General features: G+C 38.5%; 2 protein-coding genes across 3 annotated transcripts in view; one reads left to right on the top strand and one right to left on the bottom strand.

The window, feature by feature from the left end:
• Positions 1–14,807, bottom strand: part of LOC145202725 (dynein axonemal heavy chain 1-like) — a 78,167-nt gene that overhangs the window by 55,011 nt on the left and 8,349 nt on the right. For both annotated transcript variants that reach the window (XM_080075767.1, XM_080075766.1), the window contains exons 13-17: positions 14,558–14,729; positions 13,973–14,177; positions 13,329–13,427; positions 12,668–12,893; positions 11,961–12,163 (exon numbers count right to left, since the gene is read on the bottom strand). In XM_080075767.1, the coding sequence (XP_079931893.1) occupies positions 11,961–12,163; positions 12,668–12,893; positions 13,329–13,427; positions 13,973–14,177; positions 14,558–14,729 (905 nt within the window). The remainder of the gene's footprint in view (positions 1–11,960; positions 12,164–12,667; positions 12,894–13,328; positions 13,428–13,972; positions 14,178–14,557; positions 14,730–14,807) is intronic.
• On the top strand, positions 987–11,473 carry LOC145202726 (uncharacterized). The gene is made up of 12 exons (XM_080075768.1): positions 987–1,178; positions 1,906–2,084; positions 3,387–3,501; positions 4,047–4,234; positions 4,631–4,783; positions 5,223–5,311; positions 6,667–6,823; positions 7,264–7,425; positions 7,937–8,136; positions 8,634–9,038; positions 9,458–9,728; positions 10,477–11,473. Exons 1-12 carry the CDS (start codon positions 1,040–1,042, stop codon positions 10,714–10,716), a joined length of 2,298 nt encoding a protein of 765 aa, XP_079931894.1. The 5' UTR covers positions 987–1,039; the 3' UTR covers positions 10,717–11,473.

Raw genomic sequence — 14,807 nt, forward strand, 5'->3', positions numbered from 1 at the left:
GAGAAATTGCTATGAGCATAAGTGTGCCGGCTGTTCAATCTGTTTTCTGTGCGAAGTACTTGCAGAAAAAAGTCCCGATTAAATTTGTGTCAGTCAGGAGGACAGTGGCTATTTGTAGCACTTATTTGGTGGTACACAACAGAAAAACGTCAGATAAGGCTTTAATTGCTGGCGTTAAAGGGCGAAAGTCGTGCATTAACCGACCTTAAGGTTGACTGTGGCAGAAATAACTTACAGGAGCCTCAAGGCCAGATGTGTTAGAATGAGGAAGTTTAGATTTAGAGCATAATGTTTTCACTGAACACAAATATTACATGCGATGGACAGGATAGGTCAGTTAGGCTACTTGAAAACCGCAATAGCACATCTGACTTAGATTAATGTCACAGAACGTATAAGTGAAGTTAAACAGAAGATTAAACAACAACGAACAGAAGTATGTACTTTACAATACCTGGAATTGTTTAGAATTGATAATTTAGTATCTTAATCGCAAATCAATACACAGAATAATAAGCTGTTTAAATTTTTTGTAACAAACATAGATGCCCTTGGTATATCACTTACGAAACGTCGACAGAATACAGCATGTTGTTTTTCACAAATACAGGGTCAGTATACATATCTGAGGTGACAAAGTGCTTTGTGCTGGAATATATATTTTGTACAATTATCTCTTCCTAAATATGTTGACAAAGTTCAGTTGACAAGTGTTTTCCTGGCAGAAACGTAGTAATTTGGCGTTTATGTGTAATTTAAGACCTTAAAAAGAAAATTCCGAATCGAGAAATCAGAAAAACAACGAGTCACACACTTGGGTTGTTTTTCATATAAGTGTTTATAACCGTGTTTTTTTTAATCACAAGTCCAATTTGAACAATAAAACATGTCGCTTTTTACGTATATTTGGGCCGTTATTTTCATCATTAAGTCCAATTTTATTTCTTCAAAGCAACTAAAAAACTGCTTTTATCTCGACAGTGCATTTTTGCTTGCAGGAGTGTTAGGCTGTAAGTTTAAGCCTGCCCCAAATGCAAGCATGCGAGGGTTTGTCGCGGTGATCGTGATTATATTTCTGGTTCTGCCGGAATCTACGCATGCCAAAGCAGGCAAAACTGCCTCGAAGAGTGGCCTCGTCGCTGCGGCAAAGAATGTGAGACAAGGGCAAAGCAGCTCATGTGAGTGAATTGAAACAAAGCAAACCTCCGTTAATCAGAACCTGATTGTACCAAAAAATTTGTCCGGATTAACTGATGTCGATTAGTTTAAGCCTGACCACTACAAATTATTTGTACCTCGAGTTTTGTCGGAGTTAGGCGCAAATCCGGATTAACCGATGTCGATTAGTGCAAGCCTTAACACATTACAAATCATTTGTATACCTCGAGTTTAGAGGTTTACTGTGCTTGGAAAAATATATGTATTGTAAAAATACACAAACAAAAAACAATAGGCCTGACATTAAGTATACTTGTGTTAGGCCCAAGGCTAACACTTAGGAAGTACCTACTTAGTTGTAGCGATAACCATTTGTCTGGAGGTCGACATTTACATTTGAAAACAACAACACGAGCAAAAATCGTTTTTGGTTAGCTGAACTTGTCCATACAAATGCAAGATTCACGGACCATGTAGAAATTTTAAGGCGAAGCCTATATTTAGTCACCTCATACCAATTTAAACAAAATTTACCTAAAAGCGATTTCCTACATCCCCAAATGACAAAGAAACAAAAATATGTTAATATAATGAAGGACGACAATAGTTTTATTTATTCTTATGTTCAGCTCTAAAGGTTAGGCTTCAACGCAAATATTACAATTTAAGTTATTTACAAATTTATCTTTTCCAAAAACACCTTAAATAATAAGAGTGTTAAGTTAACAACAGTTCAATATTTTTTAGCTGGCACTGGAGCAACAGCCGAGAGCAGGTCGACTGGATCTTACAGCAGACGCAACAGAACGAATACACCACTACAACAGTTGAAGGAAGATATTATGGACGGGTACGATGCAACCATGGCACCAGTCATCCACCATGAACAGAACGTCAACATACGAGTCGGAATTACTTATAGACAGGTCAGACTCAACCCAAGTTTGTGGTGTTTAAGTGAGTGAATTTAATCATGCAGTATTTAAAAGCTCTTTGTGGGACTGGCGTACTGTGATTTGTATGTAAGTGTGCCATGATAAACGGATCAAATATGCCATCGTGTTCAAATTGATGTTATTGATCATTCTCACGGCCTAACAGGCCAGCAAACAGGCACCAATTCATTTAACTGTCACTGTATGAATAAAGCGCTAAAATTTCAGAGCTGAACAGCTGGGGACGTAATATCTAATAGTGACGTCATTGATTTCTGGGTTGTCACGTGATGTAAGAAAAGGCGTACTAAAGCGATTACGCAAACCAGTTTGGTTGTAAAACCCTAACAGACAGAGAGAGTGGTACAAAGAAAATGAGAGCATACGTGACATGTAACTAATATTCAGTTTGCAATTTCAGCTACCTGCATTTTAATTCGATTTGCAAACAAAACAAACAAGGCAGAACCGCGTGTTGTGGGTTGTACAAACAAACTGCTACATTTGTGACAACAGAAAAACGACGAAAACAGGTTGAGATTCGTAAACTGACACCAAGAAAACGGTAACTTTGCCCACGGCGCGGCCAGTTTGGCATCAAAAATGCATGATGACATTAAAAGGTCCAATTTGAAACAGCTTCCTCGCAAAAGGATCAAGTTTTACCACAAAGCGGTGCAAAGCGCTGAATAATTTATCAAAGGGCAACATTAACGCGACCCAGTTAGGGTATTTTGAGGTTTTCCAAGCTTGAAAACAACTGAACTTCGCCCTCCACTAAAGATTTACGAACACAAAAGGGGAATTCTATTACATAAGTTATGTTGTTACGTCATAAACCCGTCATAAAGGGTGCTTTTCGACATTACAATCCCAGAATTGCGTTGGAATTTGCAAAGTATGATTGACAGCACAAAGGATGACGTGGCCCACTTTTCCACGAACGCGTTTAAGGCATTTTAATAAGTAGCTGATCTAGACAACTTGCGGTGTAGCTCGGCGCCTTGTTGAGCAGACAAGGTAAGGTAGATCAATTTTCTCTTGTGTATTGATAAGCAAGATAATCACTTGCAGTTAATTGAAACCGTTTTCAAGGGGACCTAAGATTATCATCTCCCGAGTCCGGACAAACAAATTAATATACATAAGAAAACAATGGCAGTTTCGGTATTCATTATGTTGTCGATCTATTTAAAAGAAGTGCCGACAAAAACGAAATGTTTTATCAAGGCATATTGACTTGCATTTTTATGGTTTATCAAAAGCGGAAAACTGATTGGTTTATTTTGGCAGGTTTTGGATTTGGATGAAAAGAACCAAGTGCTGAAGAGTTTGATCTGGTTACGACTTGTCTGGAACGACATCCATTTCATGTGGGATCCAGCTGACTACGCTGGTTTGGACGAACGTAAGTTTATCAACAAGAAAACCACAAGAGCCATATGTGGGAATGTTTGGTGACCGGCTGATTCGGTGTGGCGCCTTAAAGGGGTCTGGCGTACTATGATTAATAATTATATGAGTGTGCCGTGATCGCTGGTCTGCATGGGCGCTTCACAGGGCTGATCCCAGTTATGAATTTAAGTTCCTCTTGGTAAACCTAGAACAGCAAAGGGACGCCTACACTTCGATGAACGTAAATAGTAAAACGAATTGACAGAAAATTTAATCAAAGTTGCAAAAGTGTGAAAGTGTGAAAGTATTAACCTTTTAAATGTTCATAGAAAATGATTTTTGAAAGCATTTTAAATACCGTCTTCCATGTCAACTATAAGGTTCACGCATCTTGCGGTCCAAAATAGTTGCATAATTTTGGACAGTGATTCTTATGCTATAAACTTAGCAAGCCCAGTGCGTTCTACTAAAAAAAAATCGCATGTCAAACTCTCATCAAATAACGACCGCGTGTCCCGTACATAATCACGTGACAATATTTTCCCGTCTTTTTTATAGTGGAGATTCCCCACTCTTTGGTTTGGATGCCTGACATCGTGGTTTATGAGGAGATTGGGGTTCGATCCTACGCCCCTCGACTCACACACGTTAAAGTGAGGCACGATGGGACGGTTCAGTACCAGGAACCAACTTCTATTGAGACTTCGTGCAGCATCGATACTGCTTACTTCCCATTCGATGTTCAGGTGAGACATAATGGGTTACAATAGGGACTTTTTTTCACATTAATATTTCGTTGTAATGTTTTATTGGGTTTGTTTTGTATGTTTTTTGTGTTTTTTTGTATTTCCTGCTTCCTTTAAATTTCTTGATAAATGTCTCAGCGCCCCAAAATGTGAACAAAAACCACTGTACGAAAGTACAAGTATCAAGAAAACCCATGTCTACAAGCTTGAAATCCAATTTGCACTGCTACTATTACAAGCACAGAAAATATCGAAAATTTAACGATTCTAGTTTCTCGTGCAAACAACCCTGTAATTTTGTTTTTCTTCAAACAAATGATTGGGCTGCGATTTACGATCCAGATGCAATTAAACAGAATATTCGATTAACTGAGACGCAATTATTCTCGGGTTCAGATCTGTCGCATGACGTTCGTGTCCTGGTCGCAACCCGTGACCCACGTTGACCTTTCGAGCGACCGGGAGTCATGGAAACTGTCACGTGACACAAAGTCGTATTTCATCAACACCGGCGAGTGGAAATTGGCGAAGATCGGCGTCAGGAAAGTGGTGAGATAAGAAACAAAACACTGATACTTTGGTGGCTAAGATGGATACATTCATAACTGGGATCAGACCCGAAGCGTCTATCTATGCAGACCAGCGATAACGGCACACTCATTCATAAATCATAGTATCCCAGCCCTATTAAAAGCGTATAGCCTGCGGTAGAATTCGAACCCACGACAGGAGTCTTTCCGGAAAATGCGCTCGTAGAGAAGTTTGACAAAAGTTTTGGGAGTATTAAACTTGGCAAATCTCTATATTTTTCCTTTAAAAAACGATTTTGAATTCGTTGGTTAAGAATCTAATTCATAATGCATTAAGCACTTACAAAAATAAACCGCCCACCCAAACCACACACGACCTGCAACTTAATCCTCCAACATCAAAATATCGTCGTAAACTTGTCAACGTGCTCATCCGATTAACCGAAACATCTTTGCAGGTTCGAGATTACGGAGCGCTGGTGAACCGTAAAGCTAAAACATTGGATGAGCTTCAAGCGACACTCATGAATGGCACCGCCACTGAAAGGTGAGATGGAAAATGGTGTTGAACCAAAGAGAAACGAGCGCACAATGTTATAAACCGAAACGAAAACAGTATCCAGGGTGCAGACAGGGCACAATATTTCTACCTATACTCCCAAAGTCATGTAGCCTATATGGACAATGCCTTGTCACTAGCTGTACTAATCAGACCTTACAAGTCGAAACAGTGTGTACTTCATTTAATGACTGAATGATTTAATCGGAAAAAAAACGAGAGGAGCACCTTCATGGCTTCAGCTACGATACAACACATTAAGAAATAGGGGGCTTGGTTATACAACCACTTAACGAAATTGCCACGTTATACCTTTCCAACATGAATGATAACCAATAGTGTCCACTTTGTCAATGCATTTTTTAATGTACGTATTAAAGTCCACACATCATTCTCTTTCAACAATAATGAAGAGTTTTTTAACACGGTGAACAGATCTTCAATGAGAGTTTCGCGCTTGTCATGCGGCAAGCTATGTTCAAGGAAAACATAAATGAGTAACACACAAAAAAAGTCTCATTACTTAATTAACATGACCTCTAAGCGTTCGAAAAATACCACAAAAAATGGGCAGAAACGTTTTGGCCCAAAACTAACTTTGAAAAATCATTTTGGAACACGTACAAAATGTGACGGGTGCTGATCTATACTTAGTCACCACTAAACGTTCGAAAAACCTCCAGAGGCAATTTTCGCAGGTACATTCTACCCAAAACTGACTTAAAAAGTCTTACGTGTAGTTTGGATCATGTACAACGGGCGGGCGCTCTATGAGGTAGACCTAGTCTGTATCTTGAGAAGTGGCCAAATATTGAAAACTTAACGATGTTAGGAATATGATATTGATCCGAAACTCGATTAAAAATGCAACCTTGTCCCAATGCCAACACATTCGACTTTATTAACCTGTCAATCATTTGTAAGGCTGTGATAGCTATAGCAGATATTTGGCGGCGGACAATAAGAATAAACGCGTGCTGCTTTACAAATAGACTGACAATGTAGTTTATCACACACACAGAAATTTTTTAGCCTTTAGTCCAAACCGAATCTTGAATTTTTGTGATACAGTAGACCTCGGTTAATCCGGACCCGTTTGGATCCAAAAATTTGTCCAGATTGTGCGAAGACCTGGATTAACCGACGTCGGTTAGTTAAAGCTTTACCACATTACAAATCATTTGTACCTCAAGTTTTGTCCAAATTAGAGGAAGATCCGCATTAACAGAATCCAGTTTTACCAAGGTTTACTCTATTATAGCTTTTTCGATACATATTGGTGTGTATATTCGTTGGCAGTAGACCTTGATCTCAATAACTCAACACTATTTCGTTGTACTTAGTCCGACAAACGCTACAGATAGCCCAGAAGGCACAACAACGCAATCTCCTATCACCGTCGGACCGCCAAAAGTTGAAAACATCATGGATTCACCAACACAACAAATAGAGACGATGTTACCTGGGAATCATACAGTCACAGAAAGCATGTATGCAGAGGTGAGACGGATTCTTCTAGACCCAGTGTGGATTGGGTTTTGTTTGAGTGCAGACAATACTTTTGGTAGCAGGATCGAAAATTTTGTATTTCAAATTTTCTTTTTTGGTCAAGCATAGAATTGAATTATATTTAAATACGACCGAGTATGCCTATACCGGCGATATATGTGTGTTTTGCAACAAAAAGTTTAGGTTGGATAAGCTTTTACCATTATTATTATTTTCCTTGGTAATTTGTTAATTCATCGGAGTGTTAGATAAAGTTTGTTAGTGTAAAGATAAATTCTATTTTGTCCATGACGAAGAATAGTTGCAAAGTTTTACAATGGAACAAGTCGTGTGTCCTATAAGCTTTCGGGAAGTCACTCTTTTTGTGATGTTACACAGAGTTTTAAATGATTTTATGAGAAAACATTCAAATTAAAGTTCGACCTTCACAGGTGATCTTTACACTGGTGGTGAGGAGGAACTCATCTCTCTACATGCAGAGTATGCTCTTCCCAAGTATCATCCTAACCACTGTTGCTCTTCTCGGCTTCTACCTGCCTCCGGAGTCGGGAGAAAGGATCGGACTCCAGATCACAATCCTCCTTACTTTTATGGTAAGCTACTAAAAAAGCTCTTACTTAAATGCTCCTGACCAAAAATGAGGTTTCTCAATACAATTGATGGCAGTTCCAATACGGACAATGCTTTCAGTACCGTATAACCTAGGGGTTCACGTACCCCGATGAGTAAAAAACATATTCCAAGTGGGGTGCAAAGATGCTTCATCACTTCAGTTAGAGAATAATAGTTTCGTTCCAGAAAGTACAGAAGAATTGGTATGTTAGTTTTTAGATGCAAAGCATTTGCACTTAATTTGTATTGAGAAAACATTTTAGCCTTGGTTGGCAAATGCCAAGGGGACAATGTAAATGTAAGCTGTTTTGAAACACTAAACGGACAAGAAAAGTAGCTCAAAAATAAAATTCCCAGAAAACTTGTGCACATATACATTGTAATGCGGACGTTTCAACAATCGCGTTTATCATGGTCAGTGTAGTGTTGAACTGAACTTATGCACATGGGGAAATTCCACACAAGTAAAACACGATAAACGGTGTGTCGCAGGTGTTTCTGCTTGCAGTGGGAGAAATGTTTCCCGCTTCAACCGGCCCCTACTTGGGAGTGTATTTCGTCATCTGCATGGGGTTACTCGGGGTCAACCTGGCTATGACGGTGATGGTGCTGCACATTCACTTTAAACCAGTCGTGAATAAACCCGAAGGAAAACGACAGAAAACTTCCCCCAAGAAAACCAGAATGAAAAGGTGCGTAAAAATGAATGGTCGCGTGCGAAAGAATGAAACGGTTTCGCAAACGAGTATTGTGCAGTCAACCGTAGCAAAACGCATTGCTTTGTGCCAGTTGTCAAGACTAGATGATAAACTTAGGAAATATTTTACAGTCCATACGAAACCATTTTGAGCTCTGGTAATTCTTTTTTAATGAACTACTTTGAAATGAAGTAACTGTATATTATGAAGAGGCTGGTTGTATAAACTCTCTATTGTTTAAAACCGTATCGAATCTAGGTTTACTCTAACCCTAATCTAAAATAGATTTGCTTTAGCTGCAATAAATAATTCAAACTAGGGTTCTTAGTTTGGCAACGTTTTAAATTCAACAAGCAAATGTCTCACAACAGTTACGCAGTCCAGCAAAAGACCAGTTTTAATTTGACATCTGATAAGAAAAGGAGTTCTTTGGCAAATGCAACTACCTATAGAAAAATACTGCTCTCAAAAATCTCAATATTTTCCATCAGATGCGCCGTCTCCTGTTGCGACAGCGACTTTAGCGGCGACGACGAAAGCTGCGTAAAAAAAACAAAGCGGAAAAAACGGAACGGTTCCGCAATTCCGCGTCATTACCGGAAATTCCTTCAGTTCTGCGATCGATATTGGACACTAGGGGAGCGTGGTTCGCGCTGGATGCAACCTCTGACTGATGACGAAGACGATTACGACGATGATGACGTCATCTCCGGCTACGAATCGAACTCCAACGAATGCACGTGGTCGGATTCCCGGGAAATCGCGGGAACGGAGAAAGTCCCGGCGGATTTGCAGAAAAATTCCGAGGAAAAACGGGAAAGGAGTTTTTCCGCGATTCCCGATGTAAAGTTTATCAACGAAACTGGCAAGGATTCGATTGAAGAGAAACAGAAAAGGTTGGTGACAATTTGCTCCAGTATATAGAAGCACATGCCACCGGGTAAAGTAAAATACAGATTAAAAGACGCACTAAAGCAGTTGAGAGCCAAGTCTACATATAAAGGGCAAAAAAGATTAATGCAGACTATGAAGTGAATAAATTGTTAGGTGACCTTTATAAACGCAAAAGTTTACCAGTCTTTACACTGCAGCTAAGGGAAACCCAAAATATACATAGATAGAACTTCGAATTGACCTTTCAACGCCTGTAAACAGTTGCAATATTTTATATAATCGTCAGGTGCTCTCATATTTCGTATGATAGACAGACAAAAACGACACATAAAAAGGTTCGCGAAAAAAGGATTCACAGAAAAAAATTAATATTAACAATCGATAACTACCAATAGCGTAACTCAAATTTGCTTTATTCCAGCGCAAGCGTAATCAACCTCTCAGCGCCCGAACATTTGGCGGCAAATCACCATAACAACGGACTCAACAGGGGAAAATCCACCGGATGTCTAGAAGTGCTCAACCGTGACGCCCGTAATCGGTCAAGCGGATCGATCGTTAGTCTCGCGGCAGAGAAAAAACAGAACCAGCAAAAGTACGAAAGCAAGAGCGACACCGAGCGATCAAACGTGTTGCGCCATCGAGTGTTGAATTCAATCACTAATATGAAGGGATTCACCAAAGTCGCTAAGGTATGTGATGTGAAACTGATACATGTGTGGATTTACATTTGTCATTAGTTTGAAACATTTGACAGATTAAAATGATTGTGACGTCAGAATAAAATATTTTATGACGTCATGACGAAATACTCAGGAATAATTGTGACGTCAGATTGGAGTATTTGTGACGTCAAATTGACATGTTTGTAAAGTCAGAAAGAAATATTTGTGACGCCAGATTGGAATAATTGTGACGTCAGATTGGAGTATTTGTGACGTCAGAATGAAATATTTGCGACCTCAGAATCAAATATTTGTGACGTCAGATGAAAATACTTGTGACGTCAGATTGAAATGTTTTGTGACGTTAGACTAAATCCTTGATAAGCTATTGCTGCCAGGCATAATGTTAGACCAAGTATTGCTCATCCAGCAGTTTTTATTGTAAACAATCGACGTTTCGACGTCCTATACAAGACGCCTTCATCAGGATAATGACATAACTTGCAAGACGAATGTCTTTTAAAGCGACAAAATGCTTTAAAAGACACTTTGTCGCTTTAAAAGACATTCGTCTTGCAAGTTATGTCATTATCCTGATGAAGGCGTCTTGTATAGGACGTCGAAACGTCGATTGTTTACAATAAAAACTGCTGGATGAGCAATACTTGGTCTAGATCCTTAAAGTTTAAAAAAACGGTTTCCAAGACGCCAAACTTCCATATTCAATTTTACGGAATGTAAAAATAGATTTAAAAATATCAAATTTGCCCTGCAGAGCGATACAGGCAAACGGAAGAAGAAAAGATGCAAGCAGAAAGCGAATGCGAAGAAGAGAAGACAGCAGGAGAAGGAGGATGAGCAAGAGAGGCAGGATCTGGAGCAGGAAGAATGGAAGAGCGTTGCGCGCGCGGTCGACATCATTTTCTTTCGCATTTACGTCATATTTATTCTTGCGAGTCACATAGGGTTGCTGGGCGCGGTTTTCGCGAGTTGGAACTCCGAGGATCGCAGTTAAAGTGTTGGCGTAAAAGTTTACCTGTGTGGGCTACGTTAATGCTGCGACAGTGCTTGCGAAACAATGAAGGTTACGGTAGAGTGTTCCTATAAAAGTAACTACGTCATTGTGCGGTAACGCAAAAGCAGTCAACAAAAGCAAACTATCAGCAGTGTTTCATAATTTTTTGTTCCGCTACCGTTTCCGTCACAAGTATAATATTGGTACTTCACACTTTAACCTGTCCAACACCATAACGCGATTGCTCAAAGATATATGGTGCAGAAAAAAACAAATTTTAAAGCAATTTGTCCATTAGATAATCCAGCAAAATATATGACAAAAATGCATGGAGAATGCACCAGCATAGCTTTCAAAAGATTTGTACATTTCAGCACTAGCTTATCGTTGAGCACATAGTTTTAGTGTTTAGTTTTGCTTAAGTGTTACTTCATGTGTTCATTTTTTTTTCTTTATGCTTTTTTTCGTATATGATTACAGAATTGTGTGTAACCCAATGCCTGGTAACCCTACTATGCGCCGAAATTCTTAATTCAACTTGTTGGTAACGTTTCGCCTTTGCGATTAATACATTAAATAAAGTGAATTCCGCAAGACGCAGTTAAACAAGTGTTAACACTTTTGCAGGAAAGCAGTTTAAAACCAGAATAACTCGCTTCTTTAAACAACCTAAAGAAAATGTTATCCAATAAATCCTACTTTTCATAACAAACACCCTTTCTACTGAACCAAGAGAATAAAATTATATCAGCAACAGTCACGCATGACATGAAAAGCATCCAAGAGACATTGTTATGGAAAGTATAAAGCCTTCTGCTCCATGTCAAAGCACCAAGCCAATAGCCTGTTACTTCCAACAAACTGGAGTGCCGTTAGATAGCTACAATAGCCAATACAGCATATGTCTTGTCACCAGCGGCACTGATGAGACCTTATAGGTTGAAACAGTGTGCAGCTGTCTGCAGCATATGCTCTGTTTTTTTTCAATTTTATCTACAACCAATTTAAAAGACAAAAAGGGGCTAACAACCTATGGGGCTAACAACCGACATCAGAAAATATAATCGACTATTCGATTATATTAGTCAAACTGCTTCGCTACTAGTGCTTTCCCCTTAAACAAAACTATTCGAGCACTTTAAGAATCAAATTCTGCTGAGTCGTATTTTTTACGATTCAAAATTCTGTGCTTCAAATCCGAACATAAAATTTTAAAAAAGATTGAAAAAACACAAAAAACTCACTTTGCGTTGAAGTCATCCTGGGAGAGGTTGTAATAAAACTCCTCTATGAGCTCATAATCGACCATTGCTCTGTCGATTCTCTCCGTGTGTTGTAGGAGCTGCTCTGGAACTCCTTTCATCCAATCCCGCATCTCTGTCAGTTCTTCAATCGTGTTCGGTTTCTCGAATAACTTCCGGCTGATGAACTTGCAATCTTCGCAAGCCTGCGATTGGTCGAAAGAAATCACGTGATTAAATGTTCAAATTGTATTGACCTCTGACCTTTTATTTATGCATGATTAAGTTTTGCACATGTATTTTATTTATTGTTGGTTTTGCTCGATTCGAGTTTTCTGCAATTATGTTTCTAATATAACTAGCTGTTCTATGCATTTTACGTTTTATTTACTTGGTAATTGTTGCAATGTAAATATAATTTTAAAACGAGGCTTTTCCCAGTCCGAAAATCTTTGTCGCAAGGTAAAAAAATAAAAAACATCCAAAAACCCAACTTAAATAATCCTATTTTGTACAAAAACGATACAGTATTCGAAAACCTCTGATAACTAAAGGTAGGTGGGGATTCAAACCCAAATAATATAAATATTTAATGTCAGTTTTTTTTTTAAACAACACAATTGCTAAGGCCCAATTCATAAGTTTTTCAGGCAAAAAGCCAAACAGGCAATTATTTTGATTCAAAGTTTACACTCATAAGTGAAGCTTACCTCATCTGCTTGATCTCGAAGCTTTTTGGCGAGCAACTCAAGCACAGCGTTTGCCAGAGTCTTGCGTTTCTTTGACAGAGACTGCCTGAGATTCTCCGTGCCGACCCAGAAAGCTCCCACAACAATACTGGATGGGATGGTTGCTTCAAGGCGCTCCTTTTCAAGCAGATGCATATCGACTTCGGCTTTGACTTGCGCAGCTGTGTGCTCTTGTGCATCAAATTCCCTGTGAACGATAAAATTGTAAGGCCTGGCTCTGAGATGAATACATTCATAACTGGGATCAGCCCTGAAGCGTCGATGCAGACCAGCGATCACGGCACACCCTTTGTAAATCATAATAGGCCAGGCTCGTTAAAGGCGTTATACCGAATCAAGCCTTACTATGAAACGACTCTTGGTCGAATTTACACCGTTTGATAAAATTAACATAAAACTAAAACCTTGATTAAATATATAGTAAAACACAAGTAATATAAAAAAAAAATAGGAAAACTACTTTTAATGAATATTTTTTTGTTTCTTATGTCTTTACTTCCTAAGTTTACTTTCTCAAACCATATTTTATTTTATTTTGTCGCCTTACACAGCGTAAACTTTAAAAATTTTAACCATTGATCTATGCAGGAATATTAAACCCGATATAACGATGCCTACTTACTTGATATATTCGTCAACATCTAGGTTGTTGAGAGCTAAATGTTGTTCGTATTCTTTCGCGTAAGCTTTCATCGGAATCACAGCTTTCTGTACTGCGTATCTGCAGATATACAAATAAGAAACAGATGACAAGACGTTTACATGGTGGTCGAATGTAAACAAATTGTAAACCATATCAACATCATAAATATTTTTGAGAAGTTATACCATTTTGTTAGGTTTTTGCTTTTCTACATCATAAATAAAATAAAAGGCAATGTTCCATTATCAAAACTTAACAGAGACTGTTAAAACGTGAGTATTAAATAAATAAACGTTTTCTGGCAGTTTTGTTTTTGGTTGTAGTACTGCTACGTCCATGTTCAGGCTTTCTAAGCTCTCAGGTGTGGTTTGCAATCACATGCTATTTTATACGGTTCAAGCTAAATATGAAGTTATGATTCAAAACCCATATGAAAAGTTTTTGTTTTACATTATACATTTCCTCACATTTGAAAATCATATAACTAGAAACTTACGTCCATCACATAAATGAGAACTTTTAGAAATCATATGAAAAGAAACTCATAAAACTCATATGAAAAGAAAACTATGAAAACTTTCTGAACAGAAACATATAAATCACATGATGGAAAATTTGCTCACATGATGCTCTTCCTCAACTCTTCCACGTGAGGTTCGTGAGCTCCGACGGATTCAAGGAGTGATGATCCTCTCCAGAATAATTCCTCCAGGACGAATCTCTCAAGTTGTGGGACATTTTGGGTGGAACCGATCGCTTTATCGAAAAGCCCAACCATGGATGGCTCGAAGTTGTCCAGTGGAGTACTGAAGTGGACTCCAGTTTGATCTAAGAGATTAAAATGATTTTTGTGAAATTTGAATTCAAGACAAGGAAACACAACGACTAGTTAATTGATGAAGTAGAAACGATAATAAAAGTCGTTACCGTTTCAAGTACCAGAAAAATCCCTACAAACACTAATAGTCATGTTGATGTGGGAAATAAAACAATGATTCAAAGCGTTTTCGTAAGATAGATAAAAGTCAGTTTAATTAAACTATAATGAAAACAATTTAAAGCCAAAAATGTTAATACTAGACACGGGCTTGAAAAAACGCTTTACCAAACAATAAATTGCTAAAGAGTTTGTCAGCGTTTAACAACGTTATTTACATATCCCTGAAAAAATTGTGACGAAAACAGTAGTTTAAAGTGTGTGCACTCACCCATGACGAGGTCGATGACGAAAAGCGGGTTTCGTTTTGGTTTAAAATCCGACACCAGAAGGGTATTCCCCCATTTCATGTCGTCCTCGCAGGGAAAAGTTTGGTGACAGGCGTCGATTATCATGTGAGTAAAATTGCTCAGCGAATCTTGGACCAGGTAACGGAGCGAGTCCTGCGTATAAAGTAAGTGTAATGTAGCAGTGGTGACTTGGTTTGAGCAGTGGTGACTAAGCAAAGACTTAATTTGAGT

This window comes from Phallusia mammillata, chromosome 7 (genome assembly GCF_965637545.1).
Source record: "Phallusia mammillata chromosome 7, kaPhaMamm4.hap1.1, whole genome shotgun sequence".
NCBI classification, from domain to species: domain Eukaryota; kingdom Metazoa; phylum Chordata; class Ascidiacea; order Phlebobranchia; family Ascidiidae; genus Phallusia; species Phallusia mammillata.